Source organism: Balaenoptera physalus (assembly GCF_965194825.1).
Source record: "Balaenoptera physalus genome assembly, chromosome: 21".
In the NCBI taxonomy this organism is placed as follows: domain Eukaryota; kingdom Metazoa; phylum Chordata; class Mammalia; order Artiodactyla; family Balaenopteridae; genus Balaenoptera; species Balaenoptera physalus.
This window is the reverse complement of record NC_138902.1, coordinates 9,536,733-9,561,949: the sequence shown is the minus strand read 5'-3', so window position 1 is coordinate 9,561,949 and position 25,217 is coordinate 9,536,733. Positions and strand designations below refer to the sequence as shown.

The 25,217-nt window shown below is 48.6% G+C and overlaps 1 protein-coding gene and 1 long non-coding RNA gene across 10 annotated transcripts in view; both read right to left on the bottom strand.

The window, feature by feature from the left end:
• The window catches only part of CSGALNACT1 (chondroitin sulfate N-acetylgalactosaminyltransferase 1), a 327,329-nt gene that overhangs the window by 23,617 nt on the left and 278,495 nt on the right, over window positions 1-25,217 (bottom strand). For all 9 annotated transcript variants that reach the window (XM_082444240.1, XM_082444239.1, XM_082444238.1 and 6 more), the window contains 2 exons: window positions 17,000-17,216; window positions 3,712-3,813 (listed from right to left, as the gene is read on the bottom strand). In XM_082444240.1, coding sequence (XP_082300366.1) covers window positions 3,712-3,813; window positions 17,000-17,216 — 319 coding nt within the window. The remainder of the gene's footprint in view (window positions 1-3,711; window positions 3,814-16,999; window positions 17,217-25,217) is intronic.
• Window positions 1-25,217, bottom strand: part of LOC309651492 — a 392,390-nt gene that overhangs the window by 297,344 nt on the left and 69,829 nt on the right. The window lies entirely within an intron of this gene.

Genomic DNA, 25,217 nt, shown 5'->3' with positions numbered 1-25,217 from the left:
CCATGGACCACCCACATCAGCATCACAGGTTGAGCTCATTCTCAGTGTTGGTTGTTCCCAGGCTTCATCTCAGGCCTAATGACCTAGAATTTCTGGGGCTGGATCTCAGGAATCTGTATTTTAAAAAGCACCCCAGGTTATTCAAAGTACATTTATATTTGAGAACCACTGAGCTAGGGTGTAATCTGAGATTAACCGAAGTTTAGTATGAAAAACTCTGTGGAATAAAAATCAGATATTGAGAACTCATTTGTACTGTTATCTACGTCAGTGGCTTCTAAATATTTTGACCACAACCCTTACCCTTTCAAAAGAATATATTATACATCATGACACAGCGCACGCACACACGTGCGTTAAATTAAAGTTTCATGAAACAATATTTATCTTTAATACTTGGGATGTATTCTGATAATCTTCTATTTTATTTTGATTTTTTAAAAACACTGCACGTTACCCACTAAATCAATTTCACAACCCTCTAATGAATCACAAACTGTAGTTTGCAAAACACTGCTCTACAGCAATCAACTGAGACGTAAAGCTCGACAGAGTAAGCGTAAACCGAGAGACACAGACACTGCATGCTAGTCACTAAACTGGGGTTTTTCAAGATATTCTTAAAATATATACATTAGCTACATTTAGAACAGTTTGATCACAATGCTGATAGCCAAATGAAATAAATTTCATTTAAACTGGTTTCAAATCTTATTGTTCTCAATGAACAATTATCGGTTTTTGGAGTGAGAATTTGGTGCAATGTCAAGACTGGGAGTCCAGGAGTTACAGACGAGGTTCAGATCTGGCTGTCCCCTTGGGCCGGGGTGGCAGCCTGAGTAACAACCTCTCTAAGCCTCCGTTTCTTCATCTAAGAAATGGGGTTAATAACAGCTTCTCTCTCATAAGGTTGCTGTGAATATTAAATGACATAACTCATGTTAATAACAATGGTTATTATATTATTCAAAGATAAGATGCATTTGAATAGAAGCTTAAGCATCTTAAGAGAATGATAAAAACGGTATTTAAATAAAGCTTCGTATATGCGTTTTATATAGATTACAATGTGTACGAACCTACTACACACCTGGCATCGTCCTTCTCCTGATGAACGAACACTGAACATTTTAAAACTGAGTGAGGCCCAGTGCCAAGCGCTGGAGTTTCAGAAGCATGCGACCCAGTAGCACTAAGCAGCTTATAATCTAGTGAGGACAGCAGAAAGAAACGTAAACAGGCGAATCGTATGCCAAGTGCCACAGATGAGAGACGCTGCAGGGGTGTATGCGGACAGGTCAGGATGAGCTCCAGAGCGGGCACCTGGGCGGGGATGCACAGGTAGGGGGTCTGAGGAAGTAGGAAGGAGGATGGAGGGAAGGCCAAACTTAAGAGAATAACGGGCGTGAAGACAAAGGGTAAACTGCGCCCCCATCTGGCTGTGGGGCAGTAAGTCATCAAAACAAAGTTAGAAGTAAGAGCCAGCTTGGGTACCAGGCTGGGACAGTGGGTGATGAGGAACTTCATCTGGACGGTGGGGCTGCAGGCAGCCGTGGGAAATCAGCTCAGGCTGGTGGCAGAGGGCAGGGCGTTCCTAGAGCAACGCCCTGGAAGGGGCAGGACACACCCCACGGCATCGGTGACGTCAACACTGCAGTGTCGCCAGTGAACAGAAAGAGGAATCAACACAGAGAATGGCGCTCCAATGCATTCGCGGAAGTTTCTGCAGCACTGCTTTAAAGGCTGCCTCAGGCTCCAGAACGAAGTCCCCATCACGGGTAGCTTTATCTCTGGAAATTTTCCAAGCCATCCCTACCCCTCAAATGATTTTACTTTTCTCATTCAGATTCATTCTCTGCTCACCACACAACCTTCTGATTGCGAATTCAGCTTGCCAGGCCACGTGATACGGCGGAGAATGCCTTGATAGAATCCCGGGCGCTCCGGTCACTGGAAAGGGTATTTCCCGTAACACTGTCTCAGCTGGCCTTCACTTGTCCATCAGACTCGTGTAAAGTTGGTTACACGTATCTATCAGACATCTGATCACCTTCTGATGTCCTCGGAAGGTGCCAGAGCCAACAGGACTCATGTCTCAGTCCTGGCTGGGCTTTCAAATCACCTGGATCTCTACTTCAAAATACCTCGAAAGGAAGCAGCTGGCTGCAACCAAGGCCTCCCTCGGGCAGCCCCTGGGGGGGCCGCTACTTTCCCAAACAATCATCCTCAATCCTGGCTGCATGTCAGAATCATCTGGGAAACTTGAAAAAGGTCCACACCCAGGGGGTGGCTACTTGCAGAGATGTTAAAACCTATCCATTGGGCAGAGGACATGAATTCTAATAACTCACGCTCCTTACTCCTAAGCAGAGATGAAAAGGATACTGCAAAGCATTGGAGTCGAGAGATTTCTATTTCACTTACATTTAGGATATTGAATTATTTTATTCCCTTTGATCTCCCTTCAACAGGTGCCATAGCTTTAAGCTGGTACTAGTTTTAAACTCTTTTAACTCCTTATTGCTTTAGAACAGAGGTCAGCAAACTTTTTCTGTAAAGGACCAGATAGTAAAGAGTTCAGCTTTGCGAGTCACACTGTATCTGTCACAACTATTCAGCCCTGCAGCTGTAGCCCGAAAGCAGCCATAACTAATACAGAAACAGATAAGCACGCCTGCGAGGCAATAAAACTTTATTTACAAAAGTAAGTGTGGACAAAATTTGACCAGTGCACTGCTTCAGATGTCTGAATAATAATTAGCATTCTGATCTTGTGCTCGTAATACAAAATTGGTAACAAAGCCTGAAAATAAATACAAAAAGTGCACTCAATCTCAGCATCTTATCCTTTGACTGTCATCCTATTACCATTTACCAAAGACTCAAAACAGAGGGACTTGTTTATATTCAGACCATACGGACCTACTCAGACGACTTCTGCCCCCAGTACCTCTGACCACCCTCCAAGCTGCACCTATGGAGGAACCACCCACCTCGTCGTTCACCTGCAGCGTGCGAACCAGAGGGAGCGGGCAGTACCGCCAGCTTCCTCACTAGTAGAAAATGCCTCAGATATGTACTCATTAAATACATGCTTGTTCATTTCTTCTGGTAAGAAAAACCCCTCTCTTCTGCTTTTGAATACATTTAATCTCCCACGTAACTGATGAGCGAGGTAAAAATCCAGAGCCCTCGGTCCAAAAGTGCTGGTTAAACAGCTTCTGTTAATCTAGGGTCCCTACCCAGCATCACTGGCCCCTGAGCTCTCAAAATGCAGAATGAGTGACAGTCAGAAGGGTGAGGCCATTTGCTAAGCGGATGAGAGCGAACCTTGACGAGCGGGGACTGAGAAGGAGCTCCCTGCGTGGCTGTGCTCCCCAAGTCCACCCCTGCCACGTGCGGTCCCCAAACCTGCTGTGTCACGCGGGGGCCGGAGGAGCCCTGCCCCCGACCCTGGGTGCTCTGGGCAGTTGTCTCCACTGTCCGAGTTGACACCCCTCACAATGAGGGCGGGTGTGAGGCAGGTGGTCCCCAGGAAGGAGGGCGCAGAGCTCCCACCCCCGACACCACCACACGCAAAAGGCCAGCCCGTCACTCTCCCGGGTTGGGTCGCCCACAGTGAAAGGGACATAAAACGGCTTGCATGAGCTCAGGTATCTCCTCCCGTGTTCAGGTTCCAGACTCCCCACCATGGCTCCACATCAGACTTACTTGGAAGTGTTTTCAAGTATTCCTTTGACCTCATTCATTTCTTCTTTTCCAAAGTAAACGACAGTGAGATGAACTCTCCCATCCTGCTGGATGCACATCTCCCTAGAAGACAAAACATGGATGTCTGGTCCTGTGTTCACAGCAACAGGCAAAGCTGAAACAAATACCTATTCTGTAAAGTGCAAAAGGGTCCTGGGAGGGAACTGGGCTGCCAGGAGAGCAGAGAGGGGACAGGACATTCTGGCTGGCTCTTGCCATCACCTGTATTCTTATTTCTCTTACCAAGAAAACCACGAAATTTAAACATGCAGATCTGGTCAATGAAAACTCAGATGCAAGAGGCCACAGGCTCAACCTGCCTCAGGTCCAGCCCATCAGGGCCTGGATCCAGTGTCTAGAACGGCCCTGGGTCTGTACCCTTCTCTGCCAGAAAAAATCTACAAAGTACAGAAAACACAAAGCCCAAGGTACAGATGAGAACACTGAAGTCCAACGAGGGTGAGACTGGATTCCTCGTCCTTGCCTTTTCTCGTGTGTGCAACACAGTCTTAGAGACTGAACGAGCAAAGATAAAAAGACATCTATTTGTTTAGGACCCTAGGAACCCTGGGGACACCCAGTGTCATGGCTGTGTGGAGGGGCGATAGCCCAGAGCATAGCTGCTGTGCCTCACCCTCCCTAGGCAGATTCCTTCACTGCTTCTCCCTGTGGCTGACGGTCCCAGGCACCCGGCACACACACGCCAGGCTCCCGGCAGCCCTGCTGGGCGGGGCCAGGCCTACACCTGCCTTCCCCACCAAAGCGTATCTGTTATTTGCCCGTGCCCTGTCCTCTGCTGAGGGTTTACTTCATATACATGTGTGTACCATGTGCATAATGTTTGTTGATGTGTGTATATGGATGTATATATAAATATGTGTGTATAAAAATGTGTTTATGTGTAAAACGTATGTGTGTACAGATATGTACGTGTGTGTGTCATTTTAGCAGATTTCTGAAAGCAAATGAATGGAACGATTCTACTGTCAGGATGGTACTTGTGATACGCTGATACTTTGCATGCCCTCCCATTTCATTCCTTTTATCGCTGTGTTGCAGCTTCCCTGAACCCCTGACAACAATCCACGTCAGAGTCTTTCAGAGTCTCCGAGCTCTAACTGCAGAGGCCAATTTATGCAGTGATTTTCATCGTGACATCAAGAAGGAGGGACTGCCTACCTGGGGTTGCTGGGAAGATCAGAGAAGATACGGTTCCTGCACTCAAAAACCTTACTTGAGAAATAAATGAGCTCAAATGAAATCATCAGACACATCGTGGCGTTGATAAAAGTTCACAGAATTCAGAAAGCACGGCCAAGCCTGTGGGCTGGATGGCTGGAGCCCTGAAGGATGGGCCGGGTTTAGGATGGCAGAGAGGAGGAGGAGAGAATCCAGAGGGAAGAAGTACTGGGGAAGATTCTACTGACCCTGGGCAGAGGCACCAGGGCTCAAGCCTGGTTAGAGGCTTGGCTCGGAGAATTCTCTCTCTTTCCAGAGGAAGGAAGGGAAGAGCTGATCCTAAAAGCAGATGGAGGACGGGGCTCCAAGAAGCAGAGAAGGGACCAGGAATGGGGCCAGGTGCTATTCCTGCTTCAAAACTGAGTGTTCCCCCAGCCTCAGCCCTGCAGACCGAGCTACCACCCACCGAGCACAAAATTCCCTGTACATAAAAGATCCCTTCTGCAAACCTGCCAGATGACGCTGTAACTTCCTTTGCCAGGGCAGAATAAAAGCCCACACACAGCATCAAGTGCCCGAAAAACTATGCTTTAAAAGTGTGGGCAGTTGGACAAATCCATCCCAGAATCAGCAGAGGGTCATCCGCTGAGCCTGAATAAAAAACATTCTTGTTTTTTCTAGTAACGTCTTTGTTGGCATTTTAAAATCCATCAAAGGACTTCCTGTTTTCAAGGAATAAAACAGAGACACACTGGACCTTTACTTTTCATTCACCAGCTCAGGCTTCCCGAAAAGGCAAAGCAGAGTTTGTTCTGAGGGCCACCTCCAGGGCCTTTTCCGTTTATTCATTTATTCCTTCCTTCCTTCCTTCCTTCACCAAACAATAAATCCTAAAAAATGAGTAGGTCATTTCTACCCTTGAGTAGTTCTCCATCTGATTGGAGATTGCATGATTAAAGCTATCTACACTGCAGCCAACACACACTGCTGGAGAGAAACACCATCACCAAATGTCTGTTGATCTTGTAACTTTCATATTTTTCAAAACAGTTCTCACTGGACTTCATCCCCAGAAAGATGTGTAAGAAAGAGTGTGCACGTCGGTGACTGTGGGCACAGAGATGTGTGTTCTGGTGTAATTATCTGTACCTGGACCCACACTGCCTAGGTCCTTGGAGCCAACTCAGGTGCCCAGCTAGCTCATCTCTGTAACAGCAGGGTGGCGGTGTTTGGGACGAACCTCAGGGAACCCAACTTCCTAAGAACCCTCTGGGAAGCTCTTTGGTTCACCCGGCTCCACTGCTTTAGCTCCGCACTGGACTTTCTTCCACCTTAACCTGGAAGCCTAAAAATTCTGTTTCTATGTCACCAAGACCTTACCTTTTTAGGACTTCAGAGAGGAAACAACAGTTCCTTCTCACCCAGGATATTGTAACACAGAGCATAGAGACTAAATAAGGTATCTTTTCAGCCAGAAAACATGGATCACAGCCACTTAAACACCTATATTTTTATTTCCCAAGAGGCTGAGAGCACGTCACGGTCTCTGAGTTCTGCTACTAATCTGTACAACCGCACCATGGAAAGAGACCCTTGACTGTCATTCATACCCTACCTGGACAGGTAAGAAAAGGGGTTCCAATGTCCTGCCTACCTAGGCATGCAGCCCAGTTTCCCTCAGGACCAGCCCGGTATTGGTACCTCAGGTTTCCTTGGCGAGGGTGAGGGATGCACCCAGGACGCCTCACGGCTCTGGTCCTACCACTCAGGACCCCAGCACAAAGCTGGGTAGTGGGCATGGCCAAGTGGAGGACAGATGCTGCTGGCAGAGAGCATGGCAGCACCAAAGCCCCTCGGCATCCGTGAGGACCAGCCATGCTGTTCTTGTGAGAAGCACTGAGTTTGCACCACGCAGCTGACCTGGCAGTTAGCGGAGGCTGAAGTGTGTCTGACCTTGTGTGAGACCTCCCTGGGAAGTCGGACAAAGACCAGAGGGCACAGGAGGCTGAACATCTCACCACAGAAGGTGGGAGAGAGCAGGAAAACCATGTTTCTCATAGTTAGGGGCCCTGTTCTTATACCCTGGGCTGAGTGGCCTGTGGAAACACGGTTTCAATGACAAACATTATTGAGTCCCTTTGTTGTGTGATGCATAATTCTCATTGGAGTAAGATTTTAAAAGAATCATCGTGTATGGTCCTGTAGGGGGACCATCCAGGTTTGCCTGGGATTCTCCAGGGTTTAGCACTGAAAACCCACATCCCAGGAAACACCTCAAAGCAAACTGGGACAACTGGTCCCCCTTCCTGCATCAGGGACTTGACAGGAAGGAATGGGCACCTGAAGAGCACAGGACAAGGCGGGACAGAATAACGGCAGTAACAGGTCTAATGAGCCAGGGAAGTGCGGTGGAGACGTGACTCATTTCTGATGGGTGATGGGGACGGATACCAAGGTCAAGGCAGCATCCAGGCCGGGCCTGGACAGGTGAGTAGACGCCACGCAGGTGGAGAGGACCAGGGAAAGGGCTCTCCTGGCTGAGAAGGCACAGATGCAAGGAAATCACGTCCCGATTCTTCTCTCAGTCAATCTGCTCCTCAGGTATATCAGGTATGAGAAGAAACCCTATTTAGGCTTTAATTACGTCCCATGCAAATGAAATAACACATAACAGCCTGTCAGGCTACCATCTCTCCCTTTGGTCGTCAAGGACACCAGGAAGAAATGTGCTCAGGCACAAAGGGACGGAGGAGGGAACAGAGAGCGGTGGGGGCCTGTCATCATCAGGCTTTAGAAAATGAGGTTCTTCTTTTGCTTTGGTGGGTTCTCCCCGCTCCTGCACCCCATGCTGAAGTGACACACAACTCCTGGACACCGTTATCTGACAAGCTGAGATGTGAGCGTGAACAGTGACCCTCAACCAAGCCATCGGGACCTGCTCTCCTGGTTGCACGTTTCAGAACAGCAAATGGGACCATTGCCAACTGACCATTTCCTTCTCTTGAACAGATGTTTCTACATAATCTGTGGCTCAAATGAAGTGAAAAACATCTTTTATTAGGCCTCACAGAGAAACTTTTATGCAAATAAGGTGAATGATGTAGATTCGCGTTTCTCAAACATGTAAACCATAAAACCTTCCTGGGTGCAACACTGGGGTCTGAGCAGAGAAGAGGCTGCCTGAGGAAAGCTATGGAGCAAGGCAGGGATGGAGGACGGTACTGGGAAAGGTAAGCTAGCTTTCCTTCTGGGAAACACAACGAAGACCGAGCACCTCCTGGATTGCAGCCTGCGGGTGCGGCCCAGCACACCGCACGGCAGGGCTCAGCTGGTCCGCTGCACACATGCCGGCTGAGCCCACGCTGCAGCCCCACTTCAGTCTCAGAGAGTCCACAGTCGCTGTTTTTTAAAGATCCAGAAGTGTCCACAAAAACATCTTAACGGCGCTAAGCAGGAAAAGGATTTTAAAAATTGCTGAAGAAAATTCAAGTAAAAGATGTCCCTGATACTACCTTTAAATGTCATAAATGCCGAGGGAGGGACCAAGAGAAGTGTCAGAGGAAGGAGAAAGGGACAGATTAAAACAGAAATAACCAGCAAAGTCTGAGAAGACCCACAGCAACATGGAAAAGGGTTCTCAGTCCAGCTGGAAGGAGTCAGAATAAAAATCAAGCAAATTTGGAATGAATTGAGAAAGATCTTTGAAAATCACAAAAAATCATTTCCATAAAAATCCTTTTTTTCTAGGAGAGGCTCAGAGACAAAGACACTAAGACCATCTATAATTTTGTTACCGTGAGGTTCCTCCTGCTACTGCGAACAAAGTACACAATAAAACAATAGATGAGCTTAAAACCGATAAGCCAGATGCCAAGGGAAACTGAGCAGCCAAAAAGCAAATGTGAGAATAGCTCCAAGAAAGGCAGAATGAGGAGTTTAAAAAAGAGAGGAGGAGGAGGGGGAGGTGGGTTTAAGGCAACACACCACTGGGCAAAGGGGACTGAATCTGAAGCAAGTTCTCCTGGGGGCACCCCCTCTACTCCTGGCCATGCGTAAAGCCGTCCTGGGAGGGGAAATGGCACGTGGAGCCTGCGAGGCTCATCCAGGGATCAGGACCACCAGAGAGCAAGGGAGGAAGAGGCTGCTGGAGCAAAGAGCCATCTTATCTCCATAGCAACAGTGGAGCCCGGAGCACGAAGGCCCCAAAGCAGCCCCACAGCAACTGACCAGAGGGTCCATACATCTCCTCAGGGCACATCCGGGTGTCATTGCCACTCAGGGAGGGGACAAGTTATGAGGAGCTTTAGCCTCCTAACTTCTTTTTTTTTTTAACATCTTTATTGGAGTATAATTGCTTTACAATGGTGTGTTAGTTTCTGCTGTATAACAAAGTGAATCAGCTATACATACACATACATCCCCATATCCCCTCCCTCTTGCGTCTCCCTCCCACCCTCCCTATCCCCCGCCTCTAGGTGGTCACAGAGCACCGAGCTGATCTCCCTGTGCTTCGCCTCCTAACTTCTTGTAAATCCCAAAACATCACCCATTCTTGCTCATGGCCTCTTAAATAAAGGCCCTTAGGGTCTAGGGCTAGGAAAATCTTCTCTCACCCAACAAATAGCAGCTTCCTTTTCATTAACCACTGAGGCTGAAGGAAACTAGGCTTTCTTTTTCTCTCTCCCCCTTGCCTGCCAGGGGGTTCAGAGCTAGTGTTTCTGACACGTTGCACTGCTTCCCTCAGTCCCAGCACCCAGGTGTACTTCACCCCTGTTCCACTCTGTTACTGTGTCCTTGTCCACTGATCTTTATAAAAATGGTTTTATGGAATTTGTATTTTTTATAAACACAAATAATTCTTAGGATTTGTTGAGATGGTTCTAATAATCATGAGAATAGAAGAGTAATCATAATAAATACCTTAGTCCATGAACTCCATAAACACAGGAATCAATTTTGTCACGGGGATCCACCCCACCCCGGACACAGTTCTGGACCAGGAAAGCTTGGTCCTTGGTCCTTGCAGATGGCACCCCATGCCCGGTCATCACCCCAAGTGAGCGATTTCTCAGATCCAGCCTTCCCCAGGGCTCTTTGTGTCTTGTGACCAGGCCTGCTCTCTCTGGAGGATTCCAGGCTCTACATTGATTTCTTCTGTCCAAGAAGACATATTTGTTATAATGCTTAGCCATTTGGGTCTTTTCTAGCTGAATACTAAGCACACTGATACTGAAGTGGGAAATAAAAAACCTAACAACCAGCATCAGAGGTGAAAGGGACTCATGTGGACCAGTACTTTGATGTTATAGAAGATGCTAAAGCCCAGATGTATGAAGTGACTTGTAAAAGTCCTCAGCCAAATGGTGTCAGAGCAAAGGTTGTTTACATTTTAAAGGAGATGCACTGGGAGGATAATGTTTTAAATAAACTAACCTCAAGTGGTGATCATTGCTACCATGTATCCAAAAGAGTGGAAAATGGCAAAAATCTTGCCACCAACAAATGGCCGAAAAAAGAGGTACAATCTGCCATGAACGTCACAAAGAGGAGGCCAAGGAAAGAAATGGAAGAGTCCACCGTAGCCTCGTGGTTCCAGCTCCACAAGTGCTGCAGAAGAGGGGCTGGAGGTGTGCAGCAGATGAGAAGGCTGGGGGACAGGGGCCCCGGCTCCGCAGCGGGGTCTCCACACAGGGACGGCCGCAGCAGGGTATCTGGTCCCTCCACATCGCATAGGAAGTGACGAAGGAAGCAGGGCCATCCTAATGATACTCGGTGAACTAACCCCCGCAAAGAGGCAGGTGTGACAGGACCAGAGGGGAAAAGGCATCGCATTAAGTCAAGATCCTTCGTAAGAGCAGGAAGAGGAGCCAGGGCGAGGGGCACTGACAGCCAGACTCCTCCCCGCCCACCCAGCAAATACAGGGCCAAAGCCTCACCTTTTTTCCCCATTTTTACCTGTGGGAGTGGAAAGAGCTGAAGACAACTGGTGGGTAAGATGAGAGAGGAAAGCGAATGGGGGCCAATTCCCTCTGACATTTTAGCCTCAGCCCTTAACAGAGGCCCCTGCTGGGAGCCAAAGGATCCCCCCTCCGCCGTTTAGGACGAAGGTCCACCCACAACCAGGTAGAGTGAGGTTGGTACCACCACACGCCCGCCCCAAGGCCCGGAAGGGCTGCAGGAATCTGGAGCCTCTAAGAAAGGCGCACAAAGGCCAGCGGAGCTGTCTCCTCCTTCACCTGCTCTTCCAGACCACGAAGGACGTGAGGAGAACACAAAATACAGCTGGGAGTGTGACACAGCCCTCAGTCAGGGTGGGGGACAGCCGAGGACAACCCACCACTACAACATCAGAGTGGCAGAAAGCATGCCACACGCAAGAGGGATGAAGACAAACAGCAGACAGCCACATCTGAAGGACAACAGCAAAGTTAAAGGAAGAAAGAGAGGGCATTCAGAAAGCAACAGTGTTCAAACGCGAACAAAAAACCTAGTCTGAGAGAAACTATAACTCTAATTGAAGAAAACGCCTTACAAATGTTTCACACTTTCTTAATAAAAATGTGAATTCAATAAAAAAAGTTCAAAGAGGAAATGATAAAAATAACAGATTTTGATTAAGAAGCACATTCTGTGCTCAGAAAAACAACGTGATAACCAAAAGAAACAGAAGAAGTAAATTAGAAACAGCAAGGTACAGAATAGATGTATCTGAAAATCAAATTATTCACATAAAGGAAAGGCTTATGTGAAAGCAGATAAAAGACTAACACATTAAAAACTAGAGAGAAGCTAGTAAGTGGAGAAAACCTATGGAATGCACAACTGGGTCTGAGAAGCAGAGAAATCAAACCCAAAGCAGGAGAAGTACTCAAAATTAGAACACCAGAAAAAGTTCCCTGAAATGAAAGAATCCACAAAACAAACAAGGAAACTGAATTACAGGAGAGAGAACAACAGGCACTGAGCTGAGTGAGACATATCCTGATTAAGTGATCACGATTCACAACAAAGGAAGGCATTCTTCTGTCATTTTCAGGAGAGACAAAATAAAGCTGTCCTAACACTTCTCCACAGTATCATCAGATGCAGAAGAACCTCTACAAGGTCCTAAGGAAAGGAAGTGTATCCAAGGGTTTTAAGCCCAGCCACGTCATCCTTAAACTGTGCAGATAACAAGCAGACATTCTGTTCTCAAGCACTCATGACCCTTCTTGAAGAAATGTCTTGACCATGAAATCCAGACAACCCAAACCTCAGGAATGAAGAAGCCACTGTCGGAGGACAGCTGATGAGTGCACTAAATCCACTTAACACACAGGAGCTGTGGTTACAACGCAAAGTGTAAGGGTTGCAAACCCTGATGAGGTAAAAATGATAGAGCAGTGATTATGTCATAGAGTGTTCTGCCTATGTTTTCCTCTAAGAGTTTGATAGTGTCTGGCCTTACATTTAGGTCTTTAATCCATTTTGAGTTTATTTTCGTGTATGGTGTTAGGGAGTGTTCTAATTTCATACTTTTACATGTACCTGTCCAGTTTTCCCAGCACCACTTATTGAAGAGGCTGTCTTTTCTCCACTGTATATTCTTGCCTCCTTTATCAAAGATAAGGTGACCATATGTGCGTGGGTTTATCTCTGGGCTTTCAATCCTGTTCCATTGATCTATATTTTTGTATTTGTGCCAGTACCACACTGTCTTGATTACTGTAGCTTTGTAGTATAGTCTGAAGTCAGGGAGCCTGATTCCTCCAGCTCCATTTTTCGTTCTCAAGATTGCTTTGGTTATTCGGGGTCTTTTGTGTTTCAATACAAATTGTGAAATTTTTTGTTCTAGTTCTGTGAAAAATGCCAGTGGTAGTTTGATAGGGATCGCATTAAATCTGTAGATTGCTTTGGGTAGTAGAGTCATTTTCACAATGTTGAAACTAAAAATAGAACTACCATACGACCCAGCAATCCCACTACTGGGCATATACCCTGAGAAAACCACAATTCAAAAAGAGTCATGTACCAAAATGTTCATTGCAGCTCTATTTACAATAGCCAGGACATGGAAGCAACCTAAGTGTCCATCAACAGATGAATGGATAAAGAAGATGTGGCACATATATACAATGGAATATTACTCAGCCATAAAAAGAAACGAAATTGAGTTATTTGTAGTGAGGTGGATGGACCTAGAGTCTGTCATACAGAGTGAAGTAAGTCAGAAAGAGAAAAACAAATACTGTATGCTAACACATATATATGGAATCTAAGAAGAAAAAAAAAAGGTCATGAAGAACCTAGTGGCAAGACAGGAATAAAGACACAGACCTACTAGAGAATGGACTTGAGGATATGGGGAGGGGGAAGGGTAAGCTGTGACAAAGTGAGAGAGCGGCATGGACATATATACACTACCAAATGTAAAATAGATAGCTAGTGGGAAGCAGCCGCATAGCACAGGGAGATCAGCTCTGTGCTTTGTAACCACCTAGAGGGGTGGGATAGGGAGGGTGGGAGGGAGGGAGATGCAAGAGGGAAGAGATATGGGAACATATGTATATGGATAACTGATTCACTTTGTTATAAAGCAGAAACTAACACACTATTGTAAAGCAATTATACTCCAATAAAGATGTTAAAAAAAAAACGTACTTTAAAGGAAAAAAAAATGATAGAGCAAATGGGGAGATGGGACCAGGAGAGTGAGAAAATATAACTTTGCTGCTCTCCTCTTCTTATTATAATTTTTCAACCAATGTAGTCTAAAACTAAAATATGGGGTAAAAATACACAATGATTCCAATCTGTTCTGGTTAGTAAAGTCACTTTTTTAATTTTAGAGGGATCTTTTATAGCACAGAAACATTTTCTCAAAGATCAGCAATTTCTTCTGTTATACTTCAGATTCTCTTCTATAAATTAAGTAAGGTAAAATTTAATTATTTAATTAAAAATAGAACATATGGCATGTCTCATGCTTAATTACATTTCAAGCATGTTATTTTTCTATCTGTGTAAATGCAAAGAAAGGTGCCCAGAATGTTCAATTAATGTTAAAAATGGCTAATTTAGGGAAGAAGGGCCAAAAGTGAATTTTTAAATAATTTACTCCTGGTTGTGTTCTACTGTTTAAACATCTCATAATAGCCACGTGTCACTTTTATAAACTTAAAAGTCAGGTTTAAATTATAAAAGCAAAAAAATATATTTCGTTGAATTGTTAAAGAAAACATAAAAAAATGCTAACTATATAAAAATTTACAAAACAATATAAAAATTTATAAAACGGAGAGAATCCAAAAGAAGGAAATAAAAATCACTCATAGTTCCATATTCAGTGCTAACGACAGTTGACAGTTTCCACTCCTGGGATGGAAGGGACTTCACAAAGACAACATCAAATATTGAATAATTAGCCCCTTATATTTTCTCCCAATACTCTTATGGTCAATTTAATGGCATTTAAATATTTAATTGACCAGAGTTTACTTTGGGTTTTGGTGTGAAGTCAGAATTAAATCTTTTCTGCTGTTTGGTTAGTTGTCCTAAAGCCACGTTCTGAACAATCCATTCCCTGCTGGCCAACTTGAAATGCCACCTTTACCAAGTTCTGACCCGGAATTAAATACCCCAGGCTTGAGTACCCTCTATCATCCCAATTTTTCAGAGACCTCAACGTGCTCGGGAGCCCCTGGTCCATGGAGCAGATGCCCTTGTCAGCCTCTGCTCAAGCACCTTCCATCTGGGAAGCCTTTCTTGGCCCACTGTCCTGGTCTCTATTTCTATCTCTGTGGGACTAAGATTCTTCTTTCCATGAAGCCAGGTTCCTCTTATCCCTCCATCTGGTCCAGTGTCCGGTGCACACACAGGCCCTCCTTGTCCCCAAGGAACCAGTCTCCCTGACCACCCTCTCCTGCCCACGTGCTACAGCGGGCATCTGAACAGAGACAGGCAAGAGAAAGGACCCCTGGATTTTTGTTTTTAAAACATTAACTAGAATGACATTCATGTCACCACTTCCACTTTGGAGACTTGTAAAGGTTTTACTTTTTTCAACAATATTTCCCTTCCAATTTTATTCCTACTATTAATTACTTGCCATCCTCATGACACTAAGGCAATGATCAGTCATAATAATTAGTCATATGCACCCAAGAGAATCCTTCTTCCAGGCTCCGGAGTCCTGAAAGGAGGACTCGGCTGTGCCCTGAGCAGACAGCCCTCCGGCGCGGGCACCACCTCGCCAAGCTCAGCTCTCTAGCGACCGGCCTGTGTGCTAACGCCAACCTCAGGGCCCTGCCCCAGGCTCCAGGCAGCTTCCTGGCTGAGGGAACTTTCTATAAACTTGTCCTGGGAACAGGCACACCGGCCGCTGGGAGTCAGGGTTTGCCTTCAGGCCTGGTACCCAGCCCTAGGTCCGTCCTCCCAGGATGGATGCTTCATTGGCCAGTGCACTCGGCCAGTCCGAAGAGAAGGCAGAGAGGGACACAGATGCACCCAGGGGGGCTGAAGGGAGCCAGAGCCACGCAGCCACTTCAGTGCCGGAGCCAGAGGGGCGCTGCCGACAGTCGTGGGATCGCGCGCCGGGGTGTTCTCCAAACTGGTGGGGGGTGGGTGTGGGAAGATCAGCCCAGCCAGCTCCGCAGGACATCAAGCTGAAGGCCCAGCTCCCAAACCCCGAGAAGACAAAGGCAGCCATTGCTTCAAAGGCCACAACTAGACCCACTGGGTAGAAACTACAGGGAGGCAGACTTCAGGTGCAAGTAACAGCGAGCTTTCTACCCGGACCTGCAGCCCGCCCTGGCACACACACGCACACACTGCACACACACACAGCCGTATCAGGAGTGCCGCCGAGGGACTCTGAACTCGCGGAAGACCAGGCCAGAGGGCCCCCCAAAGACTCCTGGGTTCTGACCTTAAAATGTAGCTAGAGAAGGGTTACTCTTTTTAATTGGAGAAGATGTATTAAGGACCTATTTACAAAGCTTAATGATAGGGTGTAAGGAAGACACGGGGATGAGAGCAATATCCCCTCCTAGTGACTGCAGAACTGTTATCATCTCCAGGCCTGAATATGCCAGTGGAGAAGGTTCTGGAAGCTGGAATGAGACCATCTTGAGAGGAGCTGTCACCTTTGCTTGAAGGACACGTTCAGACTGAGGTTACAAGACAGAAAGGGACCCAGATACATAAGTGCTGGGCTTCATTTACTCCCCCCTCTGAAGCCTGGCCAGAAACGGGTTACTCTTCAAACGTGTGCATTATCCAGAATTTTGAGAAGACTCAACTACACCCTTATACTGAGCCTTACTGGCTTTTAATAAAGTGAATTTAATGAAAAAAGATTAAAAATAAGTTTGATCTTCTGATATTTATCACTAGGCACACATGACGTTCTATCTTTAAAATAAGCCGGCTAAGTCAGCTAGCTGATTGACCTCAAGCAGCGTGTGAGTGTCGTCCACAAGAGTGTAAGATCCGACACCGCACTGTCAGGAGCTCGAAGACACGTGTAAAAACTACACACCGCATCGGAACATAAAACCCGCTTAAGTCTTCTTGAGTAGCTACAAATATGAGTGCTGGGAGACTTCTCGGCATAATTTTACATGTAATCTCTGAGGAGACACAGGTTAAAATAAAAAAGACTCTGACTGAATGCATTCCAGCCGCTGCCAGGGCAGGACACCAAAGGAAGCCAGGCTGTAGCCGAGCACACAGGTCCACGGCCACGCGGGTGCCGGCCTTTCGGAGGCTGGGAGGGGCCCAGTCCAGTGAGGGGACAGCACGGCCTCGTGGTCCCCCAACCTGAGCCCCAACTGCAGTCAGAATGGAACCCAGCAGGCGTGACCCTACAGATCCTGATGAAAGCCCAGTCTTCCTAACCTTCGCTTCTGAAGGTAAACCCGCTTATCTGGCAGCTTTCTAATTGCTTTAGGGAAAGGCAGATACAACGATAAACTTCACAGGAAGAAAACAGAGTCGAACAGGGAGAGACAGGGGCCTTCGTGCTGGGCAGGGACCAGGGAGGGACGGGACGCGCCATCAGCGTTTCACACACACGTGCCGACAGGCCCACCTGAAATTCTGCATGAACTGCCGGAACTTGTCCACCCTCCTGGCCAGTGGGACGATGACATTGACCAGCGTGCCGGCCATGTTCAGCTCCTCCTTCTTCACCTTCATGATGGGGCCAAACGGTCGGAACAACACAAGGCGTCTGAACTCGTGCTTGTGGTCCCCTCTGAACGTGAGCTCGTACAAAGTGCCTTTATCCTTTTCTGTGCGGTAGATCCCTGTTAACAGACACAAGGAGAGACAGTTCTAAAAATTAACCGTGGCTGTTGAGTGTTTTTAATAGCCAAGAGCTAGCACAAAATGCCTTACTTTAAAAAATTAAGATTAAATCTCCACACCTAATACTTATTAGAAAACTCAAAATGCTCCCACTTAAGTCACAAAAGAAATGAAAATACCATCAATTTAAAAATCGGTTATGAAAACCTAAAGAAAACACACAGCAAAAAGTTTGTAACGTTGGATACAAAGCTGCATTTATACTATTCAGAGGCATTTAAAAAAGGACTGTAAGGAAATATGTCAAAATAAGACTGTCTGTGCTGTGGAGCAGGGTTATGTGTTTTTTTTCTTTTCTGCTATTTATCTACATTTCTGCAATATGATAAGATACATACTTTAATATTATATTTAAGAAGTGTGTTAAGACGATCTCTGAGAAACGACAGCCATTTCAGATGAAGTGACCACAGTGGTCCATTCGGGGCACTGGGAGCCACTCGGGCCGGTCCCATGGGTCATGTGGCCCCATGGAAGCTTCCGGAAGCTTCCGGAAGCACTAAAGCAGACGGCATGTACAGTACCAGCACAGCGGCAGGTGCACATCTTACGTAGCTTCCCCTCCAGGAAGCAGCACAGCCAGCGCCACAGAGCCAGCCTACTTGGGGCGACGATGGGCCCCCCAAGTGTTGCCGTCACTGGAACTCCACCGTCTCATTGCCGGGCGGACCGTGTGACCCAGCATTTCGCTCAACCATGGGATGAGGCTCCGCAGGCCTGACCAGACGGAACTTCCCCGCCTCACGAGCCAACCATCCCCTGGGGCCTAAGTTCCACACCTCCCCGTGTCACTGGGCTTGTGGGCGTTTTCCTACCGGCAGAAAAACCCATCCAGTTCAACAAATCACTAGAGAAGCGTCCTCGTCTCTCTTTTCTTGACTGGCCAGGTTTTCTCTTCCTCGTCCTCCCTTCCTTACTTTGGCTGGGATGCACGCTGGGCTCTGAGTAGCTACAAAGGCGACTCCACAGAAGGCATCCTCCTGGGGTCGCCGGTTTCCAGGCCTCTCCGAGCCCTTCTCTTTCTGTCCTCACCCCCCCTCTCCTCTCTTCTGTGGGGACCACAGGTCTGCTGCACAAACGCCTCTGTTCTTCGCCTTCCAGGAGCTGTTCACCCCACACCCCCGGCTCTGCGGCCTCTCTGATCTCCCTCCAGGGCCGCAGAGAGGAGCCTGGGCTGCGAATCCTCCAGGGGGTCTCACCTCCCACCTCCCAGAGGTTCACATGCACAGCCCGACGCCGGCGGCTCAGGGACTCGTGGACCTGGGCGCAGGGCTACGAGGATGGGGCGGAGCTCCCTCCTGAAGCCTCCTGGGCTCCCCAGTGCAGGTCGGGGAAGCTGAGAGAAGGTCTGCCGAGCTCCTGCTGGGACGGGGTCCCAGCATCCCCACCGGGACCACTCGTGGGAGAAGGGAGGGGCACTTCTCACGAGGCTCGGAGGATGTCTCTGAAAACGGGAAGTGGTTCCCTTCGAAGCCTGTTCACCCTTTCAGGCAACTGATCCTCGCAGAGGACACGGGCTCTTCCCACCTCTGCTGCCCAGAGCAGCTGGGCAACCACAGCTCCCAGGGGCCCAGGTGGGGTGGGGCTGAGTCAGGAAGCGGTCGGCTCAGTAACAGCATCTCTGCTGGACGGAAACACAGCTGTGACCCGGGGCCAGCAAGTACCCCTGCTCTCCACGGCAACCCTCCCACAAGGCTGCTACAGCTGAACCTGCAGGTGACAAGTATGCGGGCCGGGATGGCTTCTCAGAATTGGAGTCATTTTCTTTCTCAGCACCAGGATCAGAATCATTAACTTTTTTTTTTTTTTTTAATTATTTTATTTATTTATTTATTTTTGGCTGTGTTGGGTCTTCGTTTCTGTGCAAGGGCTTTCTCCAGTTGCGGCAAGCGGGGGCCACTCTTCATCGCGGTGCGCAGGCCTCTTACTATCGCGGCCTCTCTTGTTGCGGAGCACGGGCTCCAGACGCGCAGGCTCAGTAGTTGTGGCTCACGGGCCCAATTGCTCCACGGCATGTGGGATCTTCCCAGAGCAGGGCTCGAACCCGTGTCCCCTGCATTGGCAGGCAGACTCTCAACCGCTGCGCCACCAGGGAAGCCCCAGAATCATTAACTTTTTAAAATCTAAATCCACAGATTTGAAGATGCAGGTATGCACCTGTCTCAAGAGATGGGCGTCCATTTATAAAGAACCAGAGAACGTAGCAGTTCTTACTAATAATGATTCCTACAACCCTGCCTGTGGGGAGCGGCGCCAGCATCCCGGGGGACAGAAGCGGCCTGCGTTCCTGGTTCCCGGACACACCCTCCCCCCACCCCTCCGGGGCCTCCAGGAGCCAGTGGACCAGGCTGATCTCACCCCCAACTCCAGCTGCTTTGTTGGCCTCACCCGCATCCTGTGCCTTGAAACAGCTATTACATCAACAACTTTTTAGCATATTTCCCCCTACTATGCCTAATTCAATTCATCATGTCTTATAAACCTGATTTTAGATCCCTTAATCCCATCTATTTTAAATAAGTTACTTAAAGCTCTCTTGCAGCCTGTGTCCACCAAAACCCAGCCCCAGCCCTCGTCCACCACACCCACAGGTACGTCCCCCCACCCCAGTCTCCTTGTGACGTAAGGACAGCACCTAAACAAAGCCCGTGCCTCCTGGAAACCTTGAGGGGTGGAAACTCGGAGAGTCTCCCTCCGAGGTAAAGGGAGCAGAGGTACCGCGGCAGGATGGGGTTTTCAGCCGACGAGCTGCATGCACAATGGCAAAGGCAAAGCAAGCTGGCCACGCGAATACCTCCCTAGTCATATTTTATAGGGCAGTATCATTCTTACCCACTATGCAAATTAAAGATCAAAATAAGGACTCTGGAGCTGGCTGAGAGCTTAGTGGAACACCTTTTCCCGCTTTCCGCCACTAGGTGCCGAGCTTCCTGTGAGTTTGCTGTTTCTGCTCCCCGCGCAGGCAGACCCGTGCTTGTCCTGCTCTCCTCCAGGGGTTCAGGCCCCAGGAACAACAACTAGATGCGGACACCTCCGGGAATCCAAGATACAGCTCCCCGGTCTGCTGCAGATGTCTGCTCCTTCAGTAGGCGAGGAGCTTACCAGATGCGGACGTGACCCCCTCCATCCTGCCTTCCACTTACGGACCTCAGAAATCATGATGCCGAAGGTCCCCGCCCTCACTCAGGACGAGCGGACGTGGCTGTGGCCAGTGCTGCACTGCTGAGCCCAGAGGTGTCTCCACTTTCAGCCCCGCCTTTCCTACCTTCCCACATGGAGCCCAGGTCCGCCAGCTGGATACCTGCCGCCTCTGACACCCCTGCCCCACTTCCAGGGCCCGGCCCATCCTGCACATACCCTGGGGCCCTTAGCTTCCTGTAGCATCACTCTACGCCTGCTCTGCCCCAGCTCAGAAGCCCCCCAGCTTCCCACAGCCCAGAGAGCAAAGCACCAATACTACAGCCAAGCCTTCAAACCCTCCCTCATCTGGCTCCGAACCTAACTGTAGGTCCTGCCCCTGCCTCACGTGAAACTGGGTTTACGTCGAGCATATACAACTACTCTTCCCCCTGGAGAAACTGGAACCGAAAGTGCAACGCTGGTGGGAATGTAAAATGGTGCAGCTGTGGAAAAGAGCCTGGCAGTTCCCTCAAAAGTTAAACACAGAATTATAATCTGACCCAGGCATTGCACTTCTGGGTGTGCACCCAAAAGAGCTGAAAACAGAGACTTGAACAGACACCTGTACACACATGTTCACAGCGGCATCATCCACAGCAGCCAAACGGGGCAACACCTCAGACCTCCACGAACAGGTGAATGGATGGACAAAGCGTGGTCTATACATGCAACGGAATATTACTCAGCCTGAAAAAGGAATGACATTCAGACACGTGCTACAGCATGGATGGACCCGAAAACACGAGCTAAGTGGAGTCAGCTAGACAGAAAAGGACAGAGACTGTATGACCCCCCTCGTACGAGGAGTCTAAAGCAGTCAAATTCACAGAGGCAGGCAGTAGACTGGGGCTCACCAGAGGCTGGGGCAGGGGGAGGGGACTTAGTGTTTAATGGGCATGGAGTTTCAGTCCGACATAATGAAAAAGTTCTAGAAATGCGTGGAGATGACAGTTACACACAATGTGAGTGTACTTAATGCCAATGAACTGTACACCTAAAAATGGTTAAAATAGGGAATTCCCTGGTGGTCCAGTGGTTAGGACTCCGTGCTCTCACTGCGGAGGGCGTGGGTTCAATCCTTGGCTGAGGAATTAAGATCCCGTAAGCTGCACAGTGTGGCCAAAAAAAGCCTAAAGTGGTGAATTTTACGTTATGTATATTTTACCACAATAACTGCTGTCCTGTGAAAAGGCCTGGCACTTTCTCAAGACACAGGTCCCCACCGGTCCCCCCTCACCCCTTCTAAACAGTACCCTCCTCCCCTGGGAAGATTCCCAGACTTTCTCAATCTCAAGTGATCGCTCACTCCTCCAGACACGCGGATCTGAGAGCTTACACACCTCTGTGTGGAGCTGCTCTCCTAGCCCGTGACACATGTGCCCCCGGACATGGTCTAGTCCAGCCTCTCATTTCACAGACGAGCACACCGAGACCCAGGGAAGCTGTTTCCTCCCTCGAGGTCGCCTTCCGTACCCAACACGAACCCCTCAGAGCAAAGGAAAAAGCAGGAACGTGGGCAGCAGCGTCTGAGAAGTCAGACAAACAACATAAGGTTTGTGGTAAAAACCACGGTTCACAGCTCCTTTACCCTCGGATAACCCTTACAAGCCCCCTTGGAGCTTTTCTCTTTCTTTTACACATAGCTCTAACAGCTGCTAAATAACAATGATCCGAGTTCAGAGTCTACAACACATTAAAAGTAGTAAATTTTGAAAAGGGGGGGATTTTCATGAAAAAAATTATTTCCAGAAAAAGGAGAGTATATGCAGAAAGAAAAGGTGTAACAGGCAGAAATGCTGACAGTAGTAAGTAGTGACAGGTCACCTCCTAACAGCAGGGGGGAGATAGAATGTTATTATTTTGTTTTAATTTAACAGAAATGTCTGGGATCATCTAATATAAAGAAAAAAAAAAATACTCCACCCATGTAAACTGACTTTGAAGACACCACTGTAGGAGCCTAATCTCCTTAGTCTGTTCAGAAAGAGAAATTGGGACATACCTGAGAAAGATTTTATTTCACAACGGTAATTTTCTACTATTGTGGTGCTTCAGTTATCTGAAGAATTCCACTTAGATGAAACGTCTCACTCCCAGGCCACGTGGGATAACAAGACATCATCACAGTGCCATCTGTTGTCGGCTCTGTTTTCTTAGGGAAAGTAGCAGACACTTGACATTTGCGAAAGACTGCCATGAATCCCCAGATGCTCAGAGACTACAATGTAGATAATTCTCCCCATAAAGACAGTAAAAAGTAACCACTTTACAGCGTTCCTCCTCTGCCAGGTTATGGGACGCCTGCACACGCCTTGTTTCTCCTGCATCACAGGGCATCAGCTCACAGCCGCTTCTGCACTCGTCCTGACTCACGTTCATCACCATTAACTTTCACTAAACGTTCCTTTTGATAAGAAACGGCTGCACCGACTGATGTCCTTGCTGAAACAATTCATGAATCCCCTTTTTTATTCCTATTTATTGCATTTGTTCATGCTGTAGATCCATGCAGACAAACTCAACACTTGGTTCTTTTTTTTTTTTAAATTATTTTTATTTATTTATTTTTGGCTGCGTTGGGTCTTCGTTGCTGCGTGCGGGCTTTCTCTAGGTGCAGCGAGCGGGGTCTACTCTTCACTGCGGTACGCGGGCTTCTCATTGCAGTGGCTTCTCTTGTTGCGGAGCACGGGCTCCAACACTTGGTTCTTAATCCATCAAGAATTTCTAAGAACCTCACTTACTGAGGGCTCCCCCTTACTTCATCACTAATACTGGCAGTCGACTTTCTTTTCAGAGCCATCTTTTCCCCACAAAGCTACATATCAACTCCATGAAGACAATCATGTATCTGATACTAAGTGGGAAGCGAAGACATGTTATGATCCCAGCGCAGCAGTGGGCTGGGCTCCTCACCAGGTGTACCACCAGCCACGCACAATTCATAGTCACATGACATGGTTATTTTTATCCTTATTGATTTTCCTTATGGGTATCATTCACCATGGACTGTGTTCTCCATTAGAGATATAAAGAGAGATGTGATTTAAAAAAAAATCACTGTGGGGACTTCCCTGGTGGCACAGTGGTTAAGAATCCGCTTGCCAATGCAGAGGACACGAGTTCGAGCCCTGGTCCGGGAAGATCCCACATGCCACGGAGACACTAAGCCCGTGCGCCACAACTACTGAGCCCGCATGCCGCAACTACTGAAGCCCACGTGCCTAGAGCCTGTGCTCTGCAACAAGAGAAGCCACCGCAACGAGAAGCCCGCACACCGCAACAAAGAGTAGCCCCCACTCGCCACAACTAGAGAAAGCCCACATGCAGCAGCGAAGACCCAACGCAGCCAAAAATAAATTGAAGATTAAAAAAGAAAATCACTGGGCTCTCAGAATTCACATTCTAGAGAGAAGGCAGACAGGTAAACCAAAGGGGCACATATAACATGCGAAGCACCTGAGAGTCTGCCCACGGTGCAGGGAGCAGAAAGGAGGGCGTCTCCACCTGCTGAGGGTGTGGACAGGCTGACAGACGATATTTCACCAGAACTGGAGACTGGGCGTTTGCCAAGACTACAAAATCAGAGAGAACATTCCACGGAAAGATAACAAAGATACTGAACAAACAAAACCAACTTGTTATGTTTGGCAAACTTGCAGCAGCTCAGCCCGGCTGGGGCACAGGAGGCAGGTGCAGGAGGTGAAGCTGGACAGCGAGGTGGGGCACAGCACGCTGACCACCAGGGCCTCCTCAGGAGCAAACCCTCCCCAAGTGCAGGGGAGAGGCGAGGTGGCTTTAGTGCTGTCGCCTGACAGCAGTGTGGATGGAGGACAGGGGGTGAGATCAGAGCAATGAGGGAAGAAGCCCTGTGACTCAGCAGGAAACTGAGACAGTGCCAGTGAGAAGAGGGCAAGTGGCAAAGGCTGGAGAGAACCGGTTAGAGGTGAGAGGGCAGGCGAGGGGAGTGAGCTGCAGGTGAGGCGAGGCCTATGAGTTAAACTCTGAAATGCTGACTTGAGGAGCTTGTGTCTGAAGCTCAGCAGACGGGCCCTTTTCAGACAGAGTGAGATGCCCCAGCGTTTGGGGGGGCTGCAGAAGTGTGGAGAGTGAGAAGAGGGGCCCCGGAGGCAGGTGCTGCGTAGTCAGCAGAGAGGCTGCCAGGTCAGGCGCAGGACGGGGCGGCGGGGAGCTCACGGTGGGCCAGGGCAGCTCAGCGCCCGCTGCTGCGTCAAGGTCAAGTAAGATGAGGACGGGGCAGCCCACTGGATGGCAAGCAGCCCAACGCCTTCCGGCCATGACGTTCCCGGAAGCGACAGGGTCTGGAGCAAATCTGAAAGAGGGTGAGAGGTCAAGTGGCAGGAGCGAGCTAGGTGAGGAAAGCATCTTGCTTCTGTTTCCTGGAAGTTGTCAAGTTCCTTCCTGCGCCAGGACCTTTGCCCTTTCCTCCGCCTCTGCCTGGGATGCCTCCCCAGGCTGGGCACCGCCGGATCCTTCCCCCCTTGTAGGTCTCGACCCAGATGCACCTCTTCCAAGAGGCCGTCTCCCGTCCCCCTCGGTCCCCTCTTCCACGCGCCCTGTTCTAGTGCCATCGCCGCCCGTTACCTGAGGGTGTTCACCCTCCTCGCCCCTGCGCCCCCCCATAGCTGAGCTCCACGGGAGCCAGAGCTCTGTTTCTGCAGCACAGAAGGCGGGTGGGATGGGGAGGTGCTGGGTAAGAAGGGGCGGACCCAGCAGAGTGGCAGCCAGAGGAACTCAGAGGG